Source organism: Phycodurus eques, chromosome 2 (assembly GCF_024500275.1).
Source record: "Phycodurus eques isolate BA_2022a chromosome 2, UOR_Pequ_1.1, whole genome shotgun sequence".
In the NCBI taxonomy this organism is placed as follows: domain Eukaryota; kingdom Metazoa; phylum Chordata; class Actinopteri; order Syngnathiformes; family Syngnathidae; genus Phycodurus; species Phycodurus eques.
This window is the reverse complement of record NC_084526.1, coordinates 43,474,509-43,497,230: the sequence shown is the minus strand read 5'-3', so window position 1 is coordinate 43,497,230 and position 22,722 is coordinate 43,474,509. Positions and strand designations below refer to the sequence as shown.

Here is a 22,722-nt window from a genome sequence, read left to right as displayed (position 1 = left end):
AAGAATTGCCTTTAGCAAATGATGAACTATAGGTCAAAAGGTATTGCTATCCTGTCAGTTTAAAAAAATATATTACATAGAAGTATCTTTGCAGGATCAGATCTCACGCCAATGTGTCAAGGCACCCTCTGATGGTCTGACCTTTGTACTTGGTTTTTGCACAGATTCTCATTCACAATGCAGATCTGACAGCAGAGTAAAACTCAATAAAATAAAGGGAAATACAAATTAAAGAAATAGACAACAAAGCGTGCAGTGTGATGTAGTTGCATAATTAATGAATGACGTTGCATCACAGCACATGTTGAATATAAAGTTGAAAACAGGCTGAAAACAGGTGAAGCGATCCCTAACTGTTATTTTTAAACGATAATATTGTGATGAATAAGGTGAGTTTTATTTATTCTTTTTGTAGAGTGTTCCAGGCAGAAAATTGAAAAGAATTTGGGAACGAAGACCTGAATAAAACTGCTGGAACGGCGAGTGAGGGTGGTGGAACGCATGGTGAGCAGATAGCGAAGATATGGTAAGAGTCTTATCGATGTGTGAAATGGATCAGTCAATTTGTCCGCTTTTGTGAAGAGCGGGCCAATTGAGAGAAATATATGTCTGACTTCTGTTCCGTATGTTAAGTATATGCGATCATTCTTATGCTGTTTTAAGATTCCCCCAAGACTCTTGAAAGACCAACAGATGCATGTTATGCAATTCCGGAAGCTATGCAAATGTGGCAGAAACGTTTCTCAGTTTCAACATTGGCACGATTCCCACCTTGATTTAACACACCCTGGTAAATCTGAAAGCCATTTTATTAGATGTGTCGAACTTTGAAGCACCTATACGATTTTTGTAGATTTTCACTTTAGAGAACGTCGGCAAGTTCTAGGGTGAAAAATGACATTTCGAGTGTTTTTTTATTTCTGTCAAGCGGGTCAAATTTGACCCGAACACTATGTAAGGATTACACGAGCAGCAGATTATTATTTTTTTTGGGTCTCATTGCACAAGTCTAATCATGATAGCGCCGATGCACACGCTAACAATACAAGAGACGTCTCGGCTGGTACTGGCGCCCGCTTTATCTCGGGCGCTCCAGGGTTTCCATGGGCACGATAAGGATGCCAGTGTGCCAGCAACAGAAATTTCAGATGCAATTGCCGTACGACAAAATGCTGATTTCATGCAGAATGGCAGATTCGTCTTTTAATTCAAATGGGCCCACTTGCATATTTATTGATCTTAAGGCAATTCCATGTGAAATATCCTGACTAGAATTCCATACGAATTCATGATCACGTATACATTGATGTCACTTGTGGTTTTTTTGTTCCTTTTTTTTTTTTAACAGGTTCGCCAGGAGATCTGATTGGCTGCCAGCGGACCATGATCAAGTGCTCACAGAACCCACGGGAACGCGCATATAAGCCCGTTCTGCGGGAGCGGTCGGCACATCCTCAACTGAGCCTACACTTCTAGCATTCTCCAGTACTGTTCCAGCTAACGGTAAGTAGGTTATCATTGCTGCAGCCCAATGATGAAATTGTGCAGTCGCTGAAGTGGATGGATGTTTTTGTACACTGTAACTTTCTTGGACCTCATGTATTTTATTTGCAGGCAAATATGATCACACTGAAGTTCGGGACTTTTCTTTTATCATGTGTGCTGATCTTTTGTCAGATGTACATCTCACAGGCGGCTCCGTCCAGGTAAGACGGAAAAAAAAGACTTTATATTCCAGCAATTCCAAAACATCTTACTATGAATGTATTTCAGAAGTCGTGAAGACCCCAATGCTGATGGAGTCACTCTATCGAATGATGATATTATGAAGTTATTAAGAGCTATTAAAGAGTTCATGCAGCTGGCTTCAGACGAACAAGAACGTCAAACAGCTGATGGAAGCAGGTAACAACTAATTGTGTTTGATTGTCCATCCAAATATATAATCGTATCTACTCTTGGTCTCAGCTCGATGATGCATTGGACTGCACTCATATGGTCATGTAGTAGCTACCAAATTAAAGTGCGTAGTTGTTGGGGGGGAAACATACTGTCCGTGCATGAGCGTGATCATGCATGACATCGTTCTGGAGAATGAAACCGATGATAGCATGAAAACAAGGCAATGGTGTATTATTGGTTGATAATGTGTTTATATTCCAGTGCAATTTGTTAGCATGACCATTTCCATTTGTCTGCAACCGCATGCCATGTTCAGCCAAGTAATGCATGTTGTGTTGCGGAACCTCCAAAGTGGAACACAGTCCGTGCTTCTAGGGATCGTTCTCCTTTCAAAACATTTGCGGTAAATTCATTTCATTTCATTTCTACAGCCAACGATGGATTTGACGAGTTCAAGCGCAAAAGCCGACAAGCGGCATTTCGACACAAATAGAGCCACAGCGACTAGCGAACTGCCTATCGCGCCGTCGTTCCGTGTTGCATTTCCCGACCCTGCGCAACCAAACAACTTCCACATAAAACTCGTCGAAAAGAAAGATTTTATTTCAGAAACCGACAAACGCCGTATGCATTTTACTGCGGTCATCTCCACTGAAGTCAATTGCAAGTCATCGCAAACTCGTCACGTACTGTATGTCCACAAACATGTCTGTGCTCGTCATTTCTCGCTCACATGCTGCTAATATAGCTTTGATTGCGCTTGAAAGTGCGGCACGATTGCCCACTGGTTAGAGCGTCAGCCTCGCAGTTCTGAGGACCCGGGTTCAATCCCCGGCCCCGCCTGTGTGGCGTTTGCATGTTCTCCCCGTGTCTGCGCGGGTTTTCTCCGCACACTCCGGTTTCCTCCCACATCCCAAAAACATGCGTTAATTGAAGACTCTAAATTGCCCGTAGTTTGTGAATGTGAGTGTAAATGGTTGTTTGTTTATATGTGCCCTGCGATTGGCTGAGAACCAGTTCAGGGTGTACTCCTGCCCGTCGATAGCTGGGATAGGCTCCAGCACTCCCACGACCCTTGTGAGGAGAAGCGGCTCAGGAAATGGATGGATGGATGGATGGATGGATGTGCTTGAAAGTGAAATATGACAATTGTGTGAACCAGTCAAAGACATCAAACTGATCAGTGAGATCGCCGTTTCGTGATCAGGTCAGCAGATTCCGCGAGGAAGCCTTCGCCGATGTTGGTCGTAATCGAGTGGGTCGATAGGATTAAGGCTTAATTGAAGTTTTTTTGTTTGTTTGTTTAATTTCTAGTACAGTACACTTAGCTGTTATTAATTTCAATTCACAAAGCACAATACTTACCATTTCACTGTCATTCACCGTCAATGGCAGTGAATGAGTTTTTTAATGGCTATGTGAAAAATTTGGCCTGTTTTTTTTTCTTTTCTTGGAGTTTCTGGTTTTGCAATAAAATTACATAAAATACTTTTTAATGAAAGTCTTCTTCTTTTTTTAAATTAGCCATCTATTTGCTTAGTTTATAAAACATTAGAATACCCTAAATAGAAATTACTAGCCTTAAACTGAACCATAAATTAAAAAATATATTTCAATCAATTCACAAAAAACGGAGGTCGGCTTTTGCGTTCTTCATTTCTAATTCTAAAGTTATCGCACTGGTTATTATTACACTCTTTACCATCAGTCAGTGACAAAACAAAAACAAAGAGGCAAAAGAAAAAGCAAAACTGAAATCTCTCAAGATTTGCTGAAGTCCTGCATCACATTACCCGCGATGATGCTTTGAACGCCAACATTTTCTTTGACTTCTGACGAATATTTACCCCCAAGTTTGTAGCTGAACTCCAAATTGTACCACTTTGACTTTGGAGTTTCCGCCCTATTCATATGTACCTGCATCATGCCATTGTCACTGTGAGCTGTCTCTGCATGTGTGTGTGTGTGTGTGTGTGTGTGTGTGTGTGTGTGTGTGTGGGTGTGGGTGTGGGTGTGTCTCTTTACCAGCCCAGATAGGTCCATATCAAAGCGCTGCACCGGCCTAAGCACTTGCGTGCTGGGCAAACTGTCCCAGGATATTCACAAACTCCAAACCTATCCCCGCACAGATGTGGGAGCAGGGACACCTGGAAAGAAAAGAAGTCTAACCGAGCAATATGAATACAATTGAAATATTCCCACTGGGACTCTCTCTTCGTTGATCACTTTGCTTGTTCATCTGTCTCGTTGTGCACTTGGGACTGTTAATGCATGTCAGAGGAATGCCCAACATTTCATTGTCATGAGCTTAAGACATACACTACACAGTATAATGAGGTGATAAACGTCATATATTTATTGATTTATTTTTCAGTTTTCCACTCAGCTCGTGAATGTATTTCATGCTTTCATATTATAACAATAAAATGTAACAACAGCTTAAACATTTTAAAGTTCCTTTTAAAATTATTATTGTTGTTTCAAGTTGTATTGTTCGATTTGTTTTTGTTTTTTTTGGGCGGGGATGCAGTGGTACCTTGAGGTACAATTTTAAATCATACCATGACCATGCTTGTTACTCAAAACAATTGTATCTGAAATCATCTTTTGCCATTGAAATGAATGGAAACGCCAGGCTCCCCCACAAAAAACAAAAACATGTGTTTGCTTGTTAATTTATTGAGATTTTTAGCACTCTATAGTATAATACTTTATGAAAAAAAAAAACATAGTCATAACATAAATAAATAGAATGTAAAGAATTAGACACTATTGAACATCAGAATTCTCATCATGATTTGGTGCTACAAATCCATTGAGTCACGCAGACACAAGCGAAGACGAATAGAACTTCTTTAACTACGACTTACTTAGTGACTCAGTAAAATGCTGTAGTATTTGTCATTTTTGGTAGAGGATAAAGAATATAAGCCTGTAAGTATTGTTATATTATCTGTCTACACGTGTTGGGTTCTAAAAGAGCAAATACAGTTGCTAACCATTAGCACGTCAATAGCATTGTCAATTGTTAGCTTTAAGCTAGCAGGCCATTCCTAAGGCAGCGTCCTTTGGTTGTTATAAATACACTATGTGCAATTGTCTTTGTTTTATGTTGAGCTTGAGAGTAAACTTCAAAAAGCTTGAAGCCTCTTTTTGATGAATTGTTTACTATTTGCCAAACTGGGGCTTATTGTGAAGAGGTTTGAAGTGAGTTTCCTTCCACCGCGCAAAAGAAAATTGGCTGAAAAACTCATATCTCAAGGCACCAGTGTACACTCCTTATTAGTCGACTATATGAAAACACCACAGTCTGATGAGATCCAAAACTTCAAAATATACTTTTACAAAGATAAAAAAAGCTGAGGGCTTATTACTCACTATTTTGTTGTGCGAGTTCACAAAGTTCTCAATAAGTCACTGGAAACTACAACACACAAAAGTATTACATACACACAAGAAATCAAACTTTGTTGATTACATCTACTGATACATAACTCAATGCCTAGATACATTATTTAGGATGTGTTAAAACTGGATAAGGTGTCCTAACGCATAACTAATGTGAATACTATGAGACAATAATACTATATGCAATATACAGAATATAGGTAAGGAATAGTATGCTGGAGGAATATGACTCCAATTTACAATGGCAAAGATATGAAATAAATAGTCACAAGGCAGCATTATTAGTGTAAATGCAAACATTGTGACAGCTCTTGTATTGGATCTCAGCATTAACATATGGATAAATATAAGCGTGCTACAATGTATTGATTATTAAACATTTTTTTAGGAGCTTAACAAATTATGGGGCATAGCTAAAATAGTAATGTGGACGGTGATGAAGTCATTTTGAATCTTGAATATTATTAAATGTCTTCCAAGCAACACGACAGGACAGAAGAGGGGATGCAACACGGCCACCTGCGTCACGCACCGCTTGGCCGACTTCTTGAGTCGTTCCGGGGGGTTGGGCCACCGCAACTTCGTGCCCACCAGCGTGGGGGCGCAGGCGTTCGGCAAACGGAGGCGACGCAGCCCCGAGTGAGCGCACCAGCGGGAACACGGTATGACGGCGGCACGACGGGAATGCCATGCATGCTGGACTTTGACACCTTGACTGAAAAACTGTATGAAAGGCTGTTAGAATCATCATTCATGATGACCTCACACACACGACTGAAACACTCTCTCACAAACACTCTCATACACACTACTGAAATGCTCTCATATACTGTATACAACTGTAACTCTTCAACACGCTGTTTTTTGTTTTTTTTGCTCACGCTCGGGACTGAAATGCTCTCACACACATGACTCAAAAACTTTCACACACAACTGAAATCCTTTCATCCATCCATCCATTTTCTGCCACTGGTCCAGGGTCAGGTTGCGGGGGCAGTAGCTTTAGCAGGGAAGCCCAGACTTCCCTCTCCCCAGCCACTTCATCCAGCTCTTCTGAGGGGATCCCGAAGCGTTCCCAGGCCAGCCGAAAGACGTAGTCTCTCCGGCGTGTCCCGGGTCGTCCCCGGGGTCTCCTCCCGGTGGGACGTGCCCGGAACACCTCACCGGGGAGGCGTCCGGCAGGCTTCCGAATCAGATGCCCCGGCCACCTCATCTGGCTCCTCTCGATGTGGAGGAGCAGCGGCTCTACTCCGAGGTCCTCCCGGATGACCGAGCTTCTCACCCTATCTCTAAGGGAGAGCCCGGACACCCTGCGGAGGAAACTAATTTCGGCCGCTTGTATCCGGGATCTTGTTCTTTCGACCCACAGCTCGTGACCGTAGGTGAGGGTTGGAACGTGGATCGACCGGTAAATGGAGAGCTCCGCCTTTCGGCGGAGCTTCTTCTTCACCACAACGGACTGATACAGAATCTGCATCACTGTAGCCGCTGCACCGATCCGCCCGTCGAGCTCGCGTTCCATCATTCCCTCACTTGTGAACAAGACCCCAAGATATTGGAACTCCTCCACTTGGGGAAGGATCTCATCCCCAACCTGGAGAGGGCACTCTCGGCTGCGAACTGCTCCCGTGAGAGTTGGAGATCACGGCCTGATGAAGCCAACAGAACCACATCACCTCAAAAAGGAAAGATGCAATACTGAGGCCACCAAACCGGACCCCCTCTATGCCTCGGCTGCAACTAGAAATTCTGTCCATAAAAGTTATGAACAGAATCGGTGACAAAGGGCAGCCTTGGTGTAGTCCAACCCTCACTGGAAACAAAACACATGGAGACTGGTTGGGCAAACTCCCATGCACCCTCGAGGACCCTGCCGAGGGTGAAGAGCTGGTCCACTGTTCCACGGCCAGGACGAAAACCACACTGCTCCTCCTGAATCTGGGATTCAACTTCCCGACGGACCCTTCCTCCAGCACCCCTGAATAGACCTTACCAGGGAGGTTGAGGAGTGTGATCCCCCTGTAGTTGGTACACACCCTCCGGTCCCCCTTCTTAAAAAGGGGGACCACCACTCCAGTCTGCCAATTCAGAGGCACTGTCCCCGATGTCCACGCGACGTTGCGGAGGCGTGTCAACCAGGACAACCCTACAACATCCAGAGCCTTTCGGAACTCCGGGCGAATCTCATCCACCAGGGGCCTTGCCAACGAGGAGCTTTTTAACCACCTCAGTGACCTCAACCCCAGAGATAGGAGAGCCTGCCTCAGAGACCCCAGACTCAGCTTCCTCCTGAGACGCCAGGTGGTGGACCAGAATTTCCTCGAAGCCGTCCAGAAGTCTTTCTCCATGACCTCACCAAACTCCTCCCACGCCCGAGTTTTTGCCTCAGCGACCACCAAAGCTGCATTCCGCTTGGCCAGCCGGTACCCATCAGCTGCCTCAGGAGTCCCACAGGCCAAAAATGTCCGCTAGGACTCCTTCTTCAGTTTGACGGCATCCCTCACCGCTGGTGTCCACCAACGGGTTCGGGTATTGCCGCCACGACAGGCATCGACCACCTTACGGCCACAGCTCCGGTCGGCTGCCTCAGTAATAGAGGCGCGGCACATGATCCACTCGGACTTAATGTCCCCCGCCTCCCCTGACACGTGGGTGAAGTTCTGCCGGAGGTGGGTGTTGAAACTCCTTCTGACAGGGGATTCTGCCAGACGTTCCCAGCAGACCCTCACTACGTTTGGGCCTGCCACGTCGGACCGGCATCTTCCCCCACCATCGGAGCCAACTCACCACCAGGTGCTGATCAGTTAACAGCTCCGCCCCTCTCTTCACCCGAGTGTCCGAGACATGCGGCCGCAAGTCCGACGACACGACCACAAAGTCGATCATCGAACGGCGACCTAGGGTGTCCTGGTGCCAAGTGCACGTGTGGACACCCTTATGCTTGAACATGGTGTTCATTATGGACAGTCCATTGTGAGCACAGAAGTCCAATAACAGAACACCGCTCGGGTTCTGATCGCGGGGGCCGTTCCTCCCAATCACGGCCCTTCCAGGTCTCACTGTCATTGCCCACGTGAGCATTGAAGCAGAACGATGGAGTACCCAGCTGGAGCGCTCTCCAGCACCTCCTCCAAGGACTCCAAAAAGGGTGGGTACTCTGAACTGCTGTTTGGTGCAATGGCACAAACAACAGTCAGGACCCGTCCCCCCACCTGAAGGTGGAGGGAGGCTACCCTCTCGTCCACCGGGGTGAACCCCAACGTACAGGAGCCGAGGCGGGGGGCAATAAGTATACACACACCTGCTCGGCGCCTCTCACCGTGGGCAATTCCAGAGTGGAAGAGAGTCCAACCCCTCTCGAGAGGACTGGTACCAGAGCCCAAGCTGTGTGTGGAGGCGAGCCCGACAATATCTAGTCTGAACTTCTCGACCTCACACACCAGCTCGGGGTCCTTCCCTGCCACAGAGGTGACATTCCACGTCCCTTGAGCCAGTTTCTGAAGCCGAGGATCGGATCGCCAAGGTCCCTGCCTTCGGCCACCGCCCAGCTCACGCTTCACCGACCCCTATGGCCCCTCCCACAGGTGGTGAGCTCATGCGACGGGGGACCCACGTTACCCTGTCGGGCTGTGCCCCATGGGTGCAGACCCGGCCACCGAGCGCTCGCCTTCGAGCCTCACCTCCAGGCCTGGCTCCAGAGAGGGGCCCCGGTGACCCTCGTCTGGGCAAGGGAAACCTAGATCCATTTCATGTATTCTTCATAGGGGTTTTGGGAGCCGTGCTTTGTCTGGTCCCTCACCTAGGACTTGTTTTCCATGGGTGGCCCTACCACACCTTTCACACAAACGAAAATGTGCTTATGTAATACACTGAAATGTTGTTATATAATGAACTGCAATATGCTTTTAAGCGTTTCTATGGTGTGTCAGGGCGTTTCAGAAGTGTGTGTAAGAATGTCGCAATAGTGTGCGTGACAGCATTTCAGTAGTGTGTAGGAGAGCATTTAGAGGTAATCTTGGTGAGCATCCCTGACGGCTCCTCACATGTTTTGCCTGCTGGTTTCTTGACCCCAAAACTATAACAGCCAAGCTATAAAATAGTGCAAAGAATCCTCTTTTAATATCACTAACCCATTTCTATTCTCTGTGCTTTTCTAGAATTGAAGCGCTGCGTCATCGTGGCTCCTCGTCACACATATGGACTGATGCTTTTTGTTCTCAGACCATTGCTGGTGTTCATTGTTAGCCTGTAGTTCAACACACCCATGTAAATTATACTGGCAAACATGATCAGAATGAGCTTTAAAGATGGCGGCTGGACTGTAGCTCAGCTGCCCTCTGATCCTGTGTGAGCGGTATCATGTGTCAGACTTGAAGTTTAACCGTCAAATATACTCTGGCTGTCTTGTGCCTTCAAATAAAGCATGCCATTATATATCATCATAGTGCACACTGCAAATGCTACAGTAAAACCTGTTTATGACTGTCACTATGTAATATAATCTGTGTAATAATTGTGAGCTGAAAGCAGTAATAAATTGTATTTTAGCTACACGAGGCATTCAAGTCTTATTGTTTTTTGGGGTTTTTTTTTTGTGTGGGGAGGAGCAGTAAACCACACAGGACATGTGGTAGAAGGATTGTCAAATGTTACCTTCCCTTTTCCTTTGTAATGGAGAACGAATTGGCACAAGTACGAAGAAAAAGCTTCAGTGTGATACTGTAAAAAAAAGAACGATGCTATCAGATATTTTAAGCAGATGTCAGTGGCAAACTAGTATCGTCATCAGCTTTCTCTGTTATAGCAGAAAGGAAATACATTCCTCAAACTGGAGACGTCATATTGCTACATTTTGCATGACAATGATTGAAACAAAGCACTAATTCATAGACTCAAGTGATTAGTGCAACTTTTCAAGCAGTATTACAATGATGCTCTGACTCTGATTTGGTTTAAAATACACCAAGGTTGCCATCTGATTCCCAGTCGTTCTATCTTACAAGCCGACACGCTCTTTGCGCTTTGACTAACTAACTAAAAAAGTACAGTATGACTCACTTTTGACTTACTTTCAATTCTGAAGCAGCCATTTACATTTACTCATGTTTCTTCCCATTATTTTGATTTGAATGCTTGTTTATAGGGAGCAGCAATCATGTTCCTGGGTCATTTTAACCTAGGATATATTGAATTATCCAACAGTGTCAGAAGCAACAACTCAATTAAAACCTCAACATGCAAATACGCCAAATGATTGTGCAAGTGTGCTGATTGGCTAATTCTGAACACAGCCACACCCATAAGTGAGCGTGCACACTTGTGCAAATACATTATCTCGATTTTTTCCCTTTTTGTTTGCCCTCTAGAAAATATCTTATTTTACTGTAATTGAGTTGTACAGATTATAAGTCTCATTCACGGGACACGTTTTTAAATGCTTCATCTTGGTCTCCTTTTAAAAAAAATATATATATATATATCACAAAAAGTGACTTGAGCAGGGGTTTGTAATATTTTGATATCCACTGTACGTATGCATGTCTTGACCCAAAAAAGGCTAGAAAAAACAACAACTTATTGTTATTGTACTTCAGTACAGTAGCGCCCATAACAACTGTTTGATTGACAGGACGGGGGCGGAATTGAGCTCTCCTCGTCGTCGGCAATCCACGTGGTAGCGTTGCTGCGGAAGAGCAAGATTGACGGAACAGCCACGGAAACACATGATAACCGTTTACTTGTAAAGTATAAAGTGGAAAAGACACGGAGATGTCATGTCAACTGACAACAGTTGCCCAAAATCAGACGAGCTGCGAAGCATACACCTGCTACCGTAGCTAGCACAGTACTGGATTACATTTATTTATCATTATTATTCTTTTTTAAACGATCAACTAAGCATTTCTTCCTAGTGTTGGGATTCCAAGATGAACTTGGGATGCTACACTACACCGAGACTCTCAATTTTACGGTCAACAAGCGCCCAAATGTCTTCTTGGATACAGTGAAGAAGTCATTTCCACGTAAGTCACTTGAGGTTTTGTTACTGTTGTTGTTGTTTTAACAATTCACTCATTCAAGTATGCAAAAGTGAACTGTGTACAGTTACTTTACATGACATTACTTTAGAGTATATGTATATATATATATATATATATATATATATATATGCCCAACGCGTTGCCGTCGCTTAGGGACTTAACTGCAGGTAAAACTACGGGACTAAATTTGGGCAATCTGCCAACACGCATTGGGCCAGCGTGGCAGATTAGGGCCTATTCCTTCTTCATGGCAGTACAAGAAAATACACGGCCCTCATTCCCCAGAGGCCAAAGAGCCTCTGCCTACAGCAGCGGGCAGACAAGCTCGCTGGCACAGGGTGCTAAGAATCACCGGGTTAATTATGGCTGCTTACGGACAACGGACTTGGCTAAACTAGACCAGAATACGGTTAGTCCTACAAGCATTTTAAGTCAAACCAAAGGACAAGCTTTAGAAGTAGCAAGAAAGAAGCAAAAAAGACATCACGCATGAAATCTTATTTTTGGGACGCTCAAGGTGCGAACGCTAAAGGACGATTCTCGATTAGAAGAGCTACAACATGAGCTAGAAGCCATCAAATGGGATATAACTTGGACTTGGTGAAATACGTCGGAAAGATGAAACGATGTTGACTTTCGATAATGGCCCTCTACTTTATCACAGAGGATCAGAAAGCGGACGCAACGGTGGAATCGGTTTCCTTATTCATAAAAGTATCGCCAATTACGTTGACAGCGTCAAAAGTCTTTCCGACAGAATCGCCACGTGTGGCGTCTCTATTAGAAAGCGTCACTCGCTTCAATTGATACGAATATATGCGCCGACGATGAGGTGGAAGCATTTTACGAGGATTTATCCTGTCTTTATAGTCAATCGAAGCACAAATTTCGAATAGTCATGGGTGACTTTAACGCCAGGATTGCCGAGAAATCAATCGGATCCTACGGCACGGGATCAAGAGACGAAAGAGGAGAACGCTTAACACTAGCGTTATAGACTACTTCCTGTCCAACGACAAAGGGGTATTTACGGATTGCACCACCCTAAACAAAGTTGACATTGGAAGTGACCACGGGTTCGGGTCAAAGTGCAAATCAACTGCCAACTTGAAGGAAAGACACTTCGAAAGGACAAGCTTACCGAATTCAACTTAATTCAAGAAAGAAGCGACGAGTTTCAAATACGGTTGGCTCATCGCTTTAAAGCTCTTCTAACGCTGGAAGGCACACAGCTGTCAACACGCAACGACGAAATTGTAAACGGGATTGTTCAAACCGCACACAAAGTAGCGGCGTCAACGAGAAAGACGACAACATCCAGAATATCTAAAGCTGCTCTTGACTTCATGAAAAAGCGACGGGAAATGAAGAAAAGGGGCAGCGTTATCACCAAAGTTGAATATGTTGAATTGCGCAAGACGATTCGGAAACAGATAAGAGAAGAATTGACAACTTACCACCTTGGCTTGTTCAGAAAACGCTTGAAGCGGGACATGGAATAAAAAGTGTAAAACGTGCATTAATTCGCCACAAGAAAAGAATTTTTGGTTCGAAAAGGGAAGATGGAACGATATGTCACAGCCGCCAAGAAATCGTAGAACGAGTTAAAGAATTTGATACAAACCTATTCAGTGACCCTCACTGAATGATTACTGGAACGCTCGAAGCAGACCCAGTCCCATGGATCCTGATTGAAGAGGTTGAAAATGCTATGAGTTCACTTCAGGCCGGAAAAGCTTGTGGTCTGGATGAAATTTCCGTTGAAATGCTTAAAGCAGGAGAGAATTCACTTCATAAGATCCTTGTAAAACTATTTCAACGCTGCTTGGACTCGCAAGAAGTACCGGCGACATGGAAAGACACAGAAATCATTTTGCTACATAAATCAGGCGATAAAATGAACCGAAGAAATGATCGCCCAGTAAGCCCGCTCTCAACGATTTATAAAGTCTTTTGCAAAGATATTGGACAAACTAATTGGAATCAAACTCGGTGACGCACCGCCGATAGAACAAGCGAGTTTTCGTAGCGGCTTCAGTGCTATGGACCACATACAGACAGTTCGAGAAATAATCCGACGACACAACGAGTACGAGACGCCTCTGTGTGTAGCCTTCATCGACTACGAAAAAGCGTTTGACTCAGTCACCGCCACTTCGATACCGCAGGCGCTAGTAAAGCAAGGGATAGAGCCGACCTCTATCAACATTCTGCGATCAACATACAACGATTCTTCAGGTTCTGTACGAATTGATGATGAAAGAGTGCCAATAAGTCGAGGAAAAGGGCTCAGGCAAGGCGACGCACTGTTCTCCCAAGCTATTTACAGCTTGCCTTGAAGAAATATTGAAAAAGCTCAATTGGGAAAAAGAGGGACTCAAAAAGAACGGCTGCTTATTTGAGCCAGGCGACATCATTTTATTCTACAGCGTCGTATTGAGGAATTCGAGTTAGAAAGCCGTCGCTCAGGTCTGAAAATGAACAAAAGCAAAACGAAGGTGATGTTCAATCGTTGCTGTCCGCAAAAGGATATCAAAATGGAGGACTATGTCCTAGGCGCCGTCAACAACTACATCTATTTAGGCCAACTTGTAACAATCAAGCTTGCCTGGCAGGCTTATGGAAGGCTTAATGTTATAATCAAGAACAACCTTCCCATTTGCTTGAAAAGAAAAGTTTTCGATGAGTATTTGACCAGGCCTCGCTTACGGTCGTGAAACTTGGACTACGAATGCCAAAGTTATACAAAGACCCAAAGGAACATGGGACGCCAAACGTTGAAAATAAGAATTTGCGGCAAGAAAAGATACAGTCGGATAAGACGGCAGACGCGAGTCACCGACGTCGTGCCAAAAATAAAAAGCCGCAAATGGAAACGGGCTGGCCACGTTGCCCGAAGAGCTGTCAAAAGGTGGACCCCAGAAACTATCAATTGGATACCGCTGGACACAAAGCGACCGCGGCGAAGACCTCAAAGTCGATGGATAGATGAAATCGTGAAACACACCGGAATACGCTGGCAACACATTGCAAAATGTCGTAGTAGAGGGAAACGTGAAGAAGAGGCCTTCATCCTGCAGCGGATGCATGGTGGCTGACGATGATGATGATCTATATATAAAGATATATATTTGAAAGAAAAATAAAGGTGCGATGTCGTTCTTGTCACGCCCGCGGAACACCTGATTTGAGAATGAAGGAGCAGCGTCGCATGAGGGCATACGTCTGTGTTGGATTTATCTCACCAAACATTATAATGAATAAACACAAAAGGAATGAAGACGTTGGTCATTTTACTCATGAGGAGGGCGCATGGGAGATTGTTCAGGTTACAGCCTCTCAACACGCTCTAAACAATCTCCCCCGTCGCTCCTACATTTATTTGAAAATAGGAGAGTTCTACAAGACATAATATTCTAAGCATTAAGACACAACACAAAACATAGGACCAGCCGACACCTGTCCCGTCCCCGACCACATCCGATCACGTCCTTGGTCAAGGCGCCCTTCCATCAAATGTTGCTGAGTCATCTTCTTGAAGGCGAGACATCTTTCTATCTAAATATTGTCCATAATTCTAATGCAGGCTACTAATGCAAAATACTAATGCAAGCTAAGCAAATAAATGATAACTACTAAGATATATCTAACATTTCCCTCCTGTTTATCATGTATTTGCACAAATTCTCATATCATCTTACAGTCACTTCATTTTGATTTTTAACTGTAGAATCATTTTTATGAAACAAATACATTTACACCCAGAGTAGATTTGTCATACATGAATGTTATAGTTTAAACATCGTAATCATCTGGATCAGGAAACAAATCAGTTAAAGCATAATCATCATCATCATCATTATCTTTATTATCAAACAGTAATGGATACATCAGCTCCATACGGTTCTCCATGGGGGTTATGGCTGTGGTGATTAATCTACTGATTAAAGCTCGAATGCATGGGATACAACAACATCCACAAAATGTCAGAATGGCTGCAAAAACAGCAATTGATATCAATATTGGTGAAATTAGGGTTTTATATTTACCAAAAACGTCCATCCAGCTGTCCCACAAAGAAGTGTCCACCCCAGAGTGGCTCTTCATCTTGTGATTGAGGGTCCGTAGACCATCGATGGCTCTGGTCAAGCTGCCATCCGCAGCAGTATTGTTTGGAATGTATGTACAACATTGTTCTCCAAACATACCACAAACACCTCCCTCTCTTGCGAGGAGCATGTCGACAGCTATGCGATTCTGGAACGTCATTAAAGAGGTAGCCTTGAGCTGCTCATGTACAGCTTCCAACCCACTCTGAGTCCAATTTCCTAATCTCTGTACATTGAAGTGGATGTAGTTTATCCTATCAACATTTTTATTAATCGTACACCACCAGCATATGAAAGACTCAAATCCTCCTGCAACTTGGTCAGCCAATTTGTATTGATTTGGAACCCCACGAGGAACACCTATGGCGTCGATGTACGTCGGATTATTTTGCCCCTGCCAGGACAAATCTCTTTTTTGTCTATGTTCTAGATCAGACAAAAACATTGGTGCCCTTTTCATTAAATCTTGAACAGGGATAGGGTATACTGACACATGCAATATCAAAGTGACAATAGCACACAATCCAGATATATCTTTAGGTAATCTATCAAACAGTCTATCATCTCCGCACCACCACCAGATGTCGCTCCGTGACACTGGCATAAAATTTGGTCCGACTTTTAAGGTTACTTTACACTGTGTGTCATTCAGTGGTCCTAATTTTTTGCCTTTACTAATCATGTTTATACAAGTGAAATTATTTGGTGCTACTAGAGTAGAAAACATCGGTTTATTTTTATCTGCTTCTGTTACGGGATATATACGATCCCATGATTTACATCCCTTAGTTGGTACAGTAGCGTTCATTAATGGAATAATACAATTTTGTGATAATTGTGCCGGAACTATTCGCAACAAAGGCCTTGGACCCATGCAAACCACACAATCTTTTTTTGCTACATTTGCTGCTTGTTCCACCAATAGTAACCAATTGTTATTTTGTCCTGAAACTCCTGTGACTACAAGGAACCAATCATCAGTAGTTATTTGTTAACCATTAACATGTGTCCACCTTTCTTTGAAGTTTTTAATGGCATTTCTGGTTTAACGCGGTTCCCATAACACAATGCTACTTGGAAGTGGGGATCTTTTCCCGCAGTATATGCCCACAAACTCACCATCAAACACATTGGGTGACTCGACTTGTATGTCAATATTAAATTATGGGTCGTTTTGCTTAAGTTAAACTTCTTTCTATGTTCTTTTGCTGCTTTTAATGACCAATTGGACCAATCATAACCTGTTTCACCAATGAGGTATTCCCATCCAAAGCCTATAGATGCATACCAGTCATATTTATCTCCCCAATTCTGCCCATTCTCTTGAGCTTCATTGGTGAGAGCCGCATATGGAATTATGATTAAAGTATCTTGATTTCGGGGGGCACAAAATATTAAACTGTTTTGCCGCATTTGGAGGTCATGCCCACAGTTCTGATCATCAACTGTACTCCTTTTGGTACGAGTTAATGCTTCCAAATTTTTTATTATTGGGTTGGTCATATTGGTCCAGTTGGTAGGTGATTTCCTATCTAAAAAATGCGTTGTATCGTTTAGTGTGGGACTTCCCACGTACCACATAAACAAAACCAACACTATAGTAACCAAAGTTGCTGCGTAACAGCTTATCGAATCTCGTAACCAACGTGGGTGTGCCATTCTGCTGAGTTCTCACTAAACGGGTTGGTGTCTTTTTTCTTCACTGACCAGCAAGCGTTTTCAGAATCTACACATCTGCTCCCGCTCCGTTATCAGACTTTTGCTCACCTTCCCTATTTGAGTACTCAGCTGAAATGACTCTTTTACAGTGTGTTAAATGAACCCACGTGTTTCTTTCTGCTATTTTTAGGGCTGTTGGAGTTGTCAATAATACTTGATACGGTCCTTCCCACTTCGGTGAATGCCAGTGCTTCTTTTTGATGCTTCGAATTAGGACCCAGTCTCCCGGTCCAACCAACTTGGTTTCCTGCTGGGAAACATGTTTACTTTCAGCAGATACTTTTAAATCATTTTGTTTCTCTAACAACTTTCTCATGTAATCAGCTAAGTTTGTTTCGTCATCAAGTTCCCATTTTTGTTTAAACAACGGAAGTCTATAAGGTCTTCCAAACAATGTTTCGTAAGGTGTTAAACCTGTGGTACTTGTAATGTTGATGTACATTTTAACGAGGTCCAGACACTGTGTCCATGACCTTCCTGTCTCTTCCATACATTTTTTCAATCTATTTTTTATTGTCCCATTCATTCTTTCCACGAGACCTGCACTCTGAGGGTGGTAAGCACAATGGTTTTTCAAATTAATGTGGAACATGGTTCCTATTTTTTTGATTATTTGATTTACAAAATGAGTCCCATTATCGCTGTGAATGGTTTCAGGTATGCCATATCTTGGAATGATGTCTTTACATAGTGCTTTTGCCACCGTCAGAGCATCAGGTGATTTTGTTGGGAATAATTCGATCCATTTAGAAAATGCATCTATGATAACCAAACAGTATTTCTTTCCTTCACTTTGATTTAATTCTATATAATCCATGTGAATGCGTTGGAAGGGGTATGTAGGCACTGGAAATTGACCTCTAGTAGGTCGTAATTGCCCTTGAGGATTATGTCGTGCACAGATCATGCATGCTCTACAATAATTCTTTGCATATAAATTGAAACCATAGGTTGTAAAGTGTCGATGTATCTGTGCCACCATCCCTCCTGTTGAGACATGTGACACACCATGGCTCAATATAGCAGCCCATTTGAATAGGTTCTTTGGAAGTATTTGTTTCCCTTCTGTGCTAATATAAATATCATTTTGTAGCCTTGAACCTCGTTTTTCCCAATAATTGCGTTCTTGTTGTGGACTCTGTTGTTGCATATCTTTTAGTGTTTGGTCATCTAAGGTCTGTTGCTCAATATTTTTTATTAAACCCAAAAATGGTTTATAGGCTGCCTTTTTCGCGGTTTTGTCCGCAAATGCATTCCCTCGAGAAATTTTGTCAGTGCCAGATGTATGTGCAACACATTTGCAAATTGCCACTTTTCGTGGATGCTGCACTGCCTGTAACAATTGTTTAAGTAATTCAGCATGCGTTACTGGTTTCCCTGTTGATGTAATCATTCCTCTGTTATCCCAATATTGTGCAAAAACATGAACTGTGGAATACGCATATTGGCTATCAGTATAGATTGTAACATCCTTGTTTATCATCATTTTGCATGCTTCGGTTAATGCTACTAATTCAGCAGCTTGGGCAGAGTAGTGTGACGGTAGCGACTCAGCTTTTAGCACAACAGTATCAGTTACTACTGCGTAACCTGTTTTTATTTTTCCTAGTTCATTTTTTTTCGAAGAACCATCTACATACAGAACCTGTCCATTATTCAAAGGTTGATCTTTCAAATCATTTCTACATTTAGCAGTTTTTTCAGCCAATTCCTGACAATCATGCTGCGTGCCCTCATCAGGTAAGGGTATTAGTGTGGCTGGATTTAAGGTTGTGCATCGCTCAACAGTCAAATGTGGTTGTGACAGCAAGATGGCCATGCAAGATAAATGTCTTGCAGGTGATAAAAACGCCATATTGGTTTGCAATAGGAGAGCAGACACTGTATGTGGCACTTTAAGAGTTAATGGATGAAATAACACAATTGTGGAACTGCTCTCTATTGCCATTGAAGCTCAGAATCAGAATCAGAATCAGAATCATCTTTATTTGCCAAGTATGTCCAAAACACACAAGGAATTTGTCTCCGGTAGTTGGAGCCGCTCTAGTACAACAAACAGTCAATTTACAGAACACTTTGGGGACATAAAGACATTGACAAAAAACAATTGTGCAAAAAGATGCAGAGTCCTCTACCACTTAGATCAGTTCGAACGACTAATATTGCAATAGTCCGGTGCAATGACCATTGTGCAAAGGGCGCTGAGACTTCAAGGAGTGTATGCGGTTTAAAGTGACAAGTAGTGCGATCATCTGGGACAATGTCGGTTGTGCAAATGTTACAGATACTCCTCAATCAGTGTGCAAATGGAGCAGATGCTACTCTGGCATGAGTGGCCAGTATATGCAAATAGTGCAGCATGGCGAGACAACTACAGTGAGTGCACAAGTAATAAATAATTGGCCCCACAGAAATGTGACAACGAACTCAAGTCAAAAAATTGCCAGCTTGTTGTAATGGAATTATAGGTTAGGTGTTTAAGAAGTTGATCGCAAGAGGGAAGAAGCTGTTGGAATGTCTACTAGTTCTAGTTAGCGTTGATCGGTAGCGCCTACCTGAGGGAAGGAGCTGGAAGAGCTGGTGACCGGGGTGCAGACGGTCCGAGAGGATTTTGCACGCCCTTGTCTTAGTTCTGGCAGCGTGCAAGTCCTCAATGGTGGGTAGGGGGTTACCGACAATCCTTTCAGCAGTTTTGATTGTCCGTTGCAGTCGGAGCTTGTCCTTTTTTGTAGCAGCACCAAACCAGACTGTGATGGAAGAACACAGGACCGATTCGATGACCGCTGTGTAGAACTGTCTCAGCAGCTCCGGTGGCAGGCCGTGCTTTCTCAGAAGCCGCAGGAAGTACATCCTCTGCTGGGCCTTTTTGAGGACGGAGTTGATGTTGTTCGCCCACTTCAGGTCCTGAGAGATTGTAATTCCCAGGAACTTGAAGGTCTCGACGGTTGACACAAGGCAGCTGGACAACGTGAGGGGCAGCTGTGGCGAAGGATGCCTCCTGAAGTCCACGATCATCTCTACCGTCTTGAGCGTGTTCAGCTCCAGGTTGTGTCGCCCGCACCACAGCTCCAGCCGCTCCGCTTCCTGTCGATATGCAGACTCGTCACCGTCCTTGATGAGGCCGATGACAGTGGTGTCATCTGCAAACTTCAGGAGCTTGACAGTCGGGTTCGCTGAGGTGCAGTCGTTCGTGTAGAGAGAGAAGAGCAGCGGAGAGAGGACACAACCTTGGGGCGCCCCAGTGCTGATGCTGCGTGTGGATGAGGTTGCCTCCCCCAGCCTGACCTGTTGTGTCCTGCCCGTCAGAAAGCTGTAAATCCACTGGCAGATGGCAGGTGAGACGCTGAGCTGGAGAAGCTTGGTTGAAAGGAGTTCAGGGATGATGGTGTTGAACGCTGAGCTGAAGTCCACGAACAGGATCCTCGCGTAGGTCCCTGCACTGTCGAGGTGTTCTAGGATGAAGTGCAGTCCCATGTTGACTGCATCATCCGCAGACCTGTTCGCTTGGTAGGCAAACTGCAGGGGGTCCAGCAGGGGACCTGTGACACTCTTGAGGTGGTCCAGCACGAGACGTTCAAAGGACTTCATGACCACAGATGTCAAAGCGACAGGCCTGTAGTCATTCAGACTAGAGATTGCAGGTTTCTTGGGGACTGGAATGATGGTGGAGCGTTTGAAGCAGGATGGAACTTCGCACATTTCCAAAGATCTGTTAAAGATCTGAGTGAAGACTGGAGCGAGCTGGTCCGCGCAGACTTTGAGGCAGGATGGGGACACATGGTCCGGTCCTGTTGCTTTGTTAATCTTCTGTTGTTTGAAGATGCGTCTCACATCCTGTTCATGGATGGTTAACGCAGAAGTCAGAGGTGAGGTTGTGGTCGCGGGAGCGGCCGGGTTGGTGTGTGGAGTGAAACTGTCCTTTTCAAATCTGCAATAGAAGGTTTTCAAGTCGTTGGCTAGTGTGCTATTGTTCTCAGCTTGGGGGGATCGTCGCTTGTAATTAGTCAGCGATTGGAATGCACGCCAGACTGATTTCGAGTCGTTCGCGCTAAACTGTTTTTCCAACTTTGCTGCATAGATCCTCTTTGCAATGTTAATTTCTTTAGTAAGCTGGTTTCTAGCTCGATTATACAGGGCCCTGTCCCCGCTCTGATATGCATCTTCCTTAGCTTGGCGAAGCTGCTTAAGTTTAGCAGTGAACCACGGCTTGTTGTTGTTGAATGTCCGAAATGATTTTGTTGGTACACAAACCTCTTCACAGAAACTGATATAGGATGTGACAGTGTCCGTATATTCATCCAGGCTGCCAGCTGAATTTTCAAAGACACTCCAGTCTGTGCAGTCTAAACAGCTTTGAAGTTCCATCTTTGCTTCATTGGTCCCCTTTTTGACTGTTTTCACTGTAGGCTTCGCACATTTAAGTTCTTGCTTGTACGTCGGTATTAAGTGAATTAAGCAGTGATCAGACGAGCCCAGGGCTGCACGAGGTATAGCACGGTATGCGTTTTTTACCGTAGTGTAGCAGTGGTCTAAAGTATTATTTTCCCTGGTAGGACAGTCGATGTGCTGCTTGTATTTAGGGAGTTCGTGGTTGAGTTTAGGTTTGTTAAAGTCCCCGAGAATAATGAGGGGTGAGTCAGGGTGTTTTTTTTCAATTTCGTTGACTTGTTCGGCGAGCGTTAGCAATGCGGCGCTCGTGTTAGCTTGCGGTGTGATATAGACTCCAGCCAGTATAAACGATGCAAACTCACGTGGCGCGTAAAATGGTTTACAGTTCAGAAACAGCGACTCCAAATGCGGGCTGCAGTGTGTGCTGAGCACCGTGACGTCCGTACACCATTTTTCGTTTATATGGAGGCATATCCCGCCGCCCTTCGTTTTTCCCGATGATTCCATGTCGCGGTCCGCTCGATGAATGTTGAAGCCGGGAAGCGTGACGGCGCCATCGGGTACAGCGTCGCAAAGCCAGGTCTCCGTGAAGCACATGGCCGCGGAACGTCCGAAGTCTTTACTGGTCTTTAACAGAAGATGAAGCTCGTCCATTTTGTTGGGTAGGGAGCGTACATTCGCGAGGTGGATCGACGGGAACGCCAATCTGTGTCCTCTCTTGCGGAGTTTCACCTGAATTCCGGCTCGTTTTCCTCTGTGGCGCCGCTTCCGCATCCATGCGCCGAAAACCGCGGACGCCGCTCCGGTCAGTAACTCGGGGAAAAAACTGAGCGGATTTTCGAAAGTTGGTGACAGAAAGTCCGGAGTAGCCTCCTTGATGGTTAGCAGGTCTCCCCTTGTGTAAGTGAGTCGTGTAAGGTCTCCAAAGACGGACGAAAAACACAAAAACAAAGACAATACTAGAGAGCGCGTTACCGAGGCGGCCACACTGGTAGGCGCCATCTGCCACAACTGCTCTGACACAATGCGGTAATGCACACGTCACGTTGTCTAGTCTAGTTGAAAAATAAGCTATTGGTCTCAGCTTATCACCGTATTGTTGTGTAAGTACAGAGGTCATGTAATAGTGTTTACAATCTACCATCTGAATGAAT

At 44.3% G+C, this 22,722-nt stretch overlaps 1 protein-coding gene across 1 annotated transcript; it reads left to right on the top strand.

The window, feature by feature from the left end:
• The first annotated feature begins 285 nt into the window (after positions 1-285).
• Positions 286-5,953, top strand: calca (calcitonin/calcitonin-related polypeptide, alpha). Its single transcript, XM_061703736.1, has 6 exons — positions 286-337; positions 416-526; positions 1,349-1,503; positions 1,615-1,706; positions 1,774-1,905; positions 5,791-5,953. Exons 4-6 carry the CDS (start codon positions 1,621-1,623, stop codon positions 5,951-5,953), a joined length of 381 nt encoding a protein of 126 aa, XP_061559720.1. The 5' UTR covers positions 286-337; positions 416-526; positions 1,349-1,503; positions 1,615-1,620.
• The last annotated feature ends 16,769 nt before the right edge of the window (positions 5,954-22,722 follow it).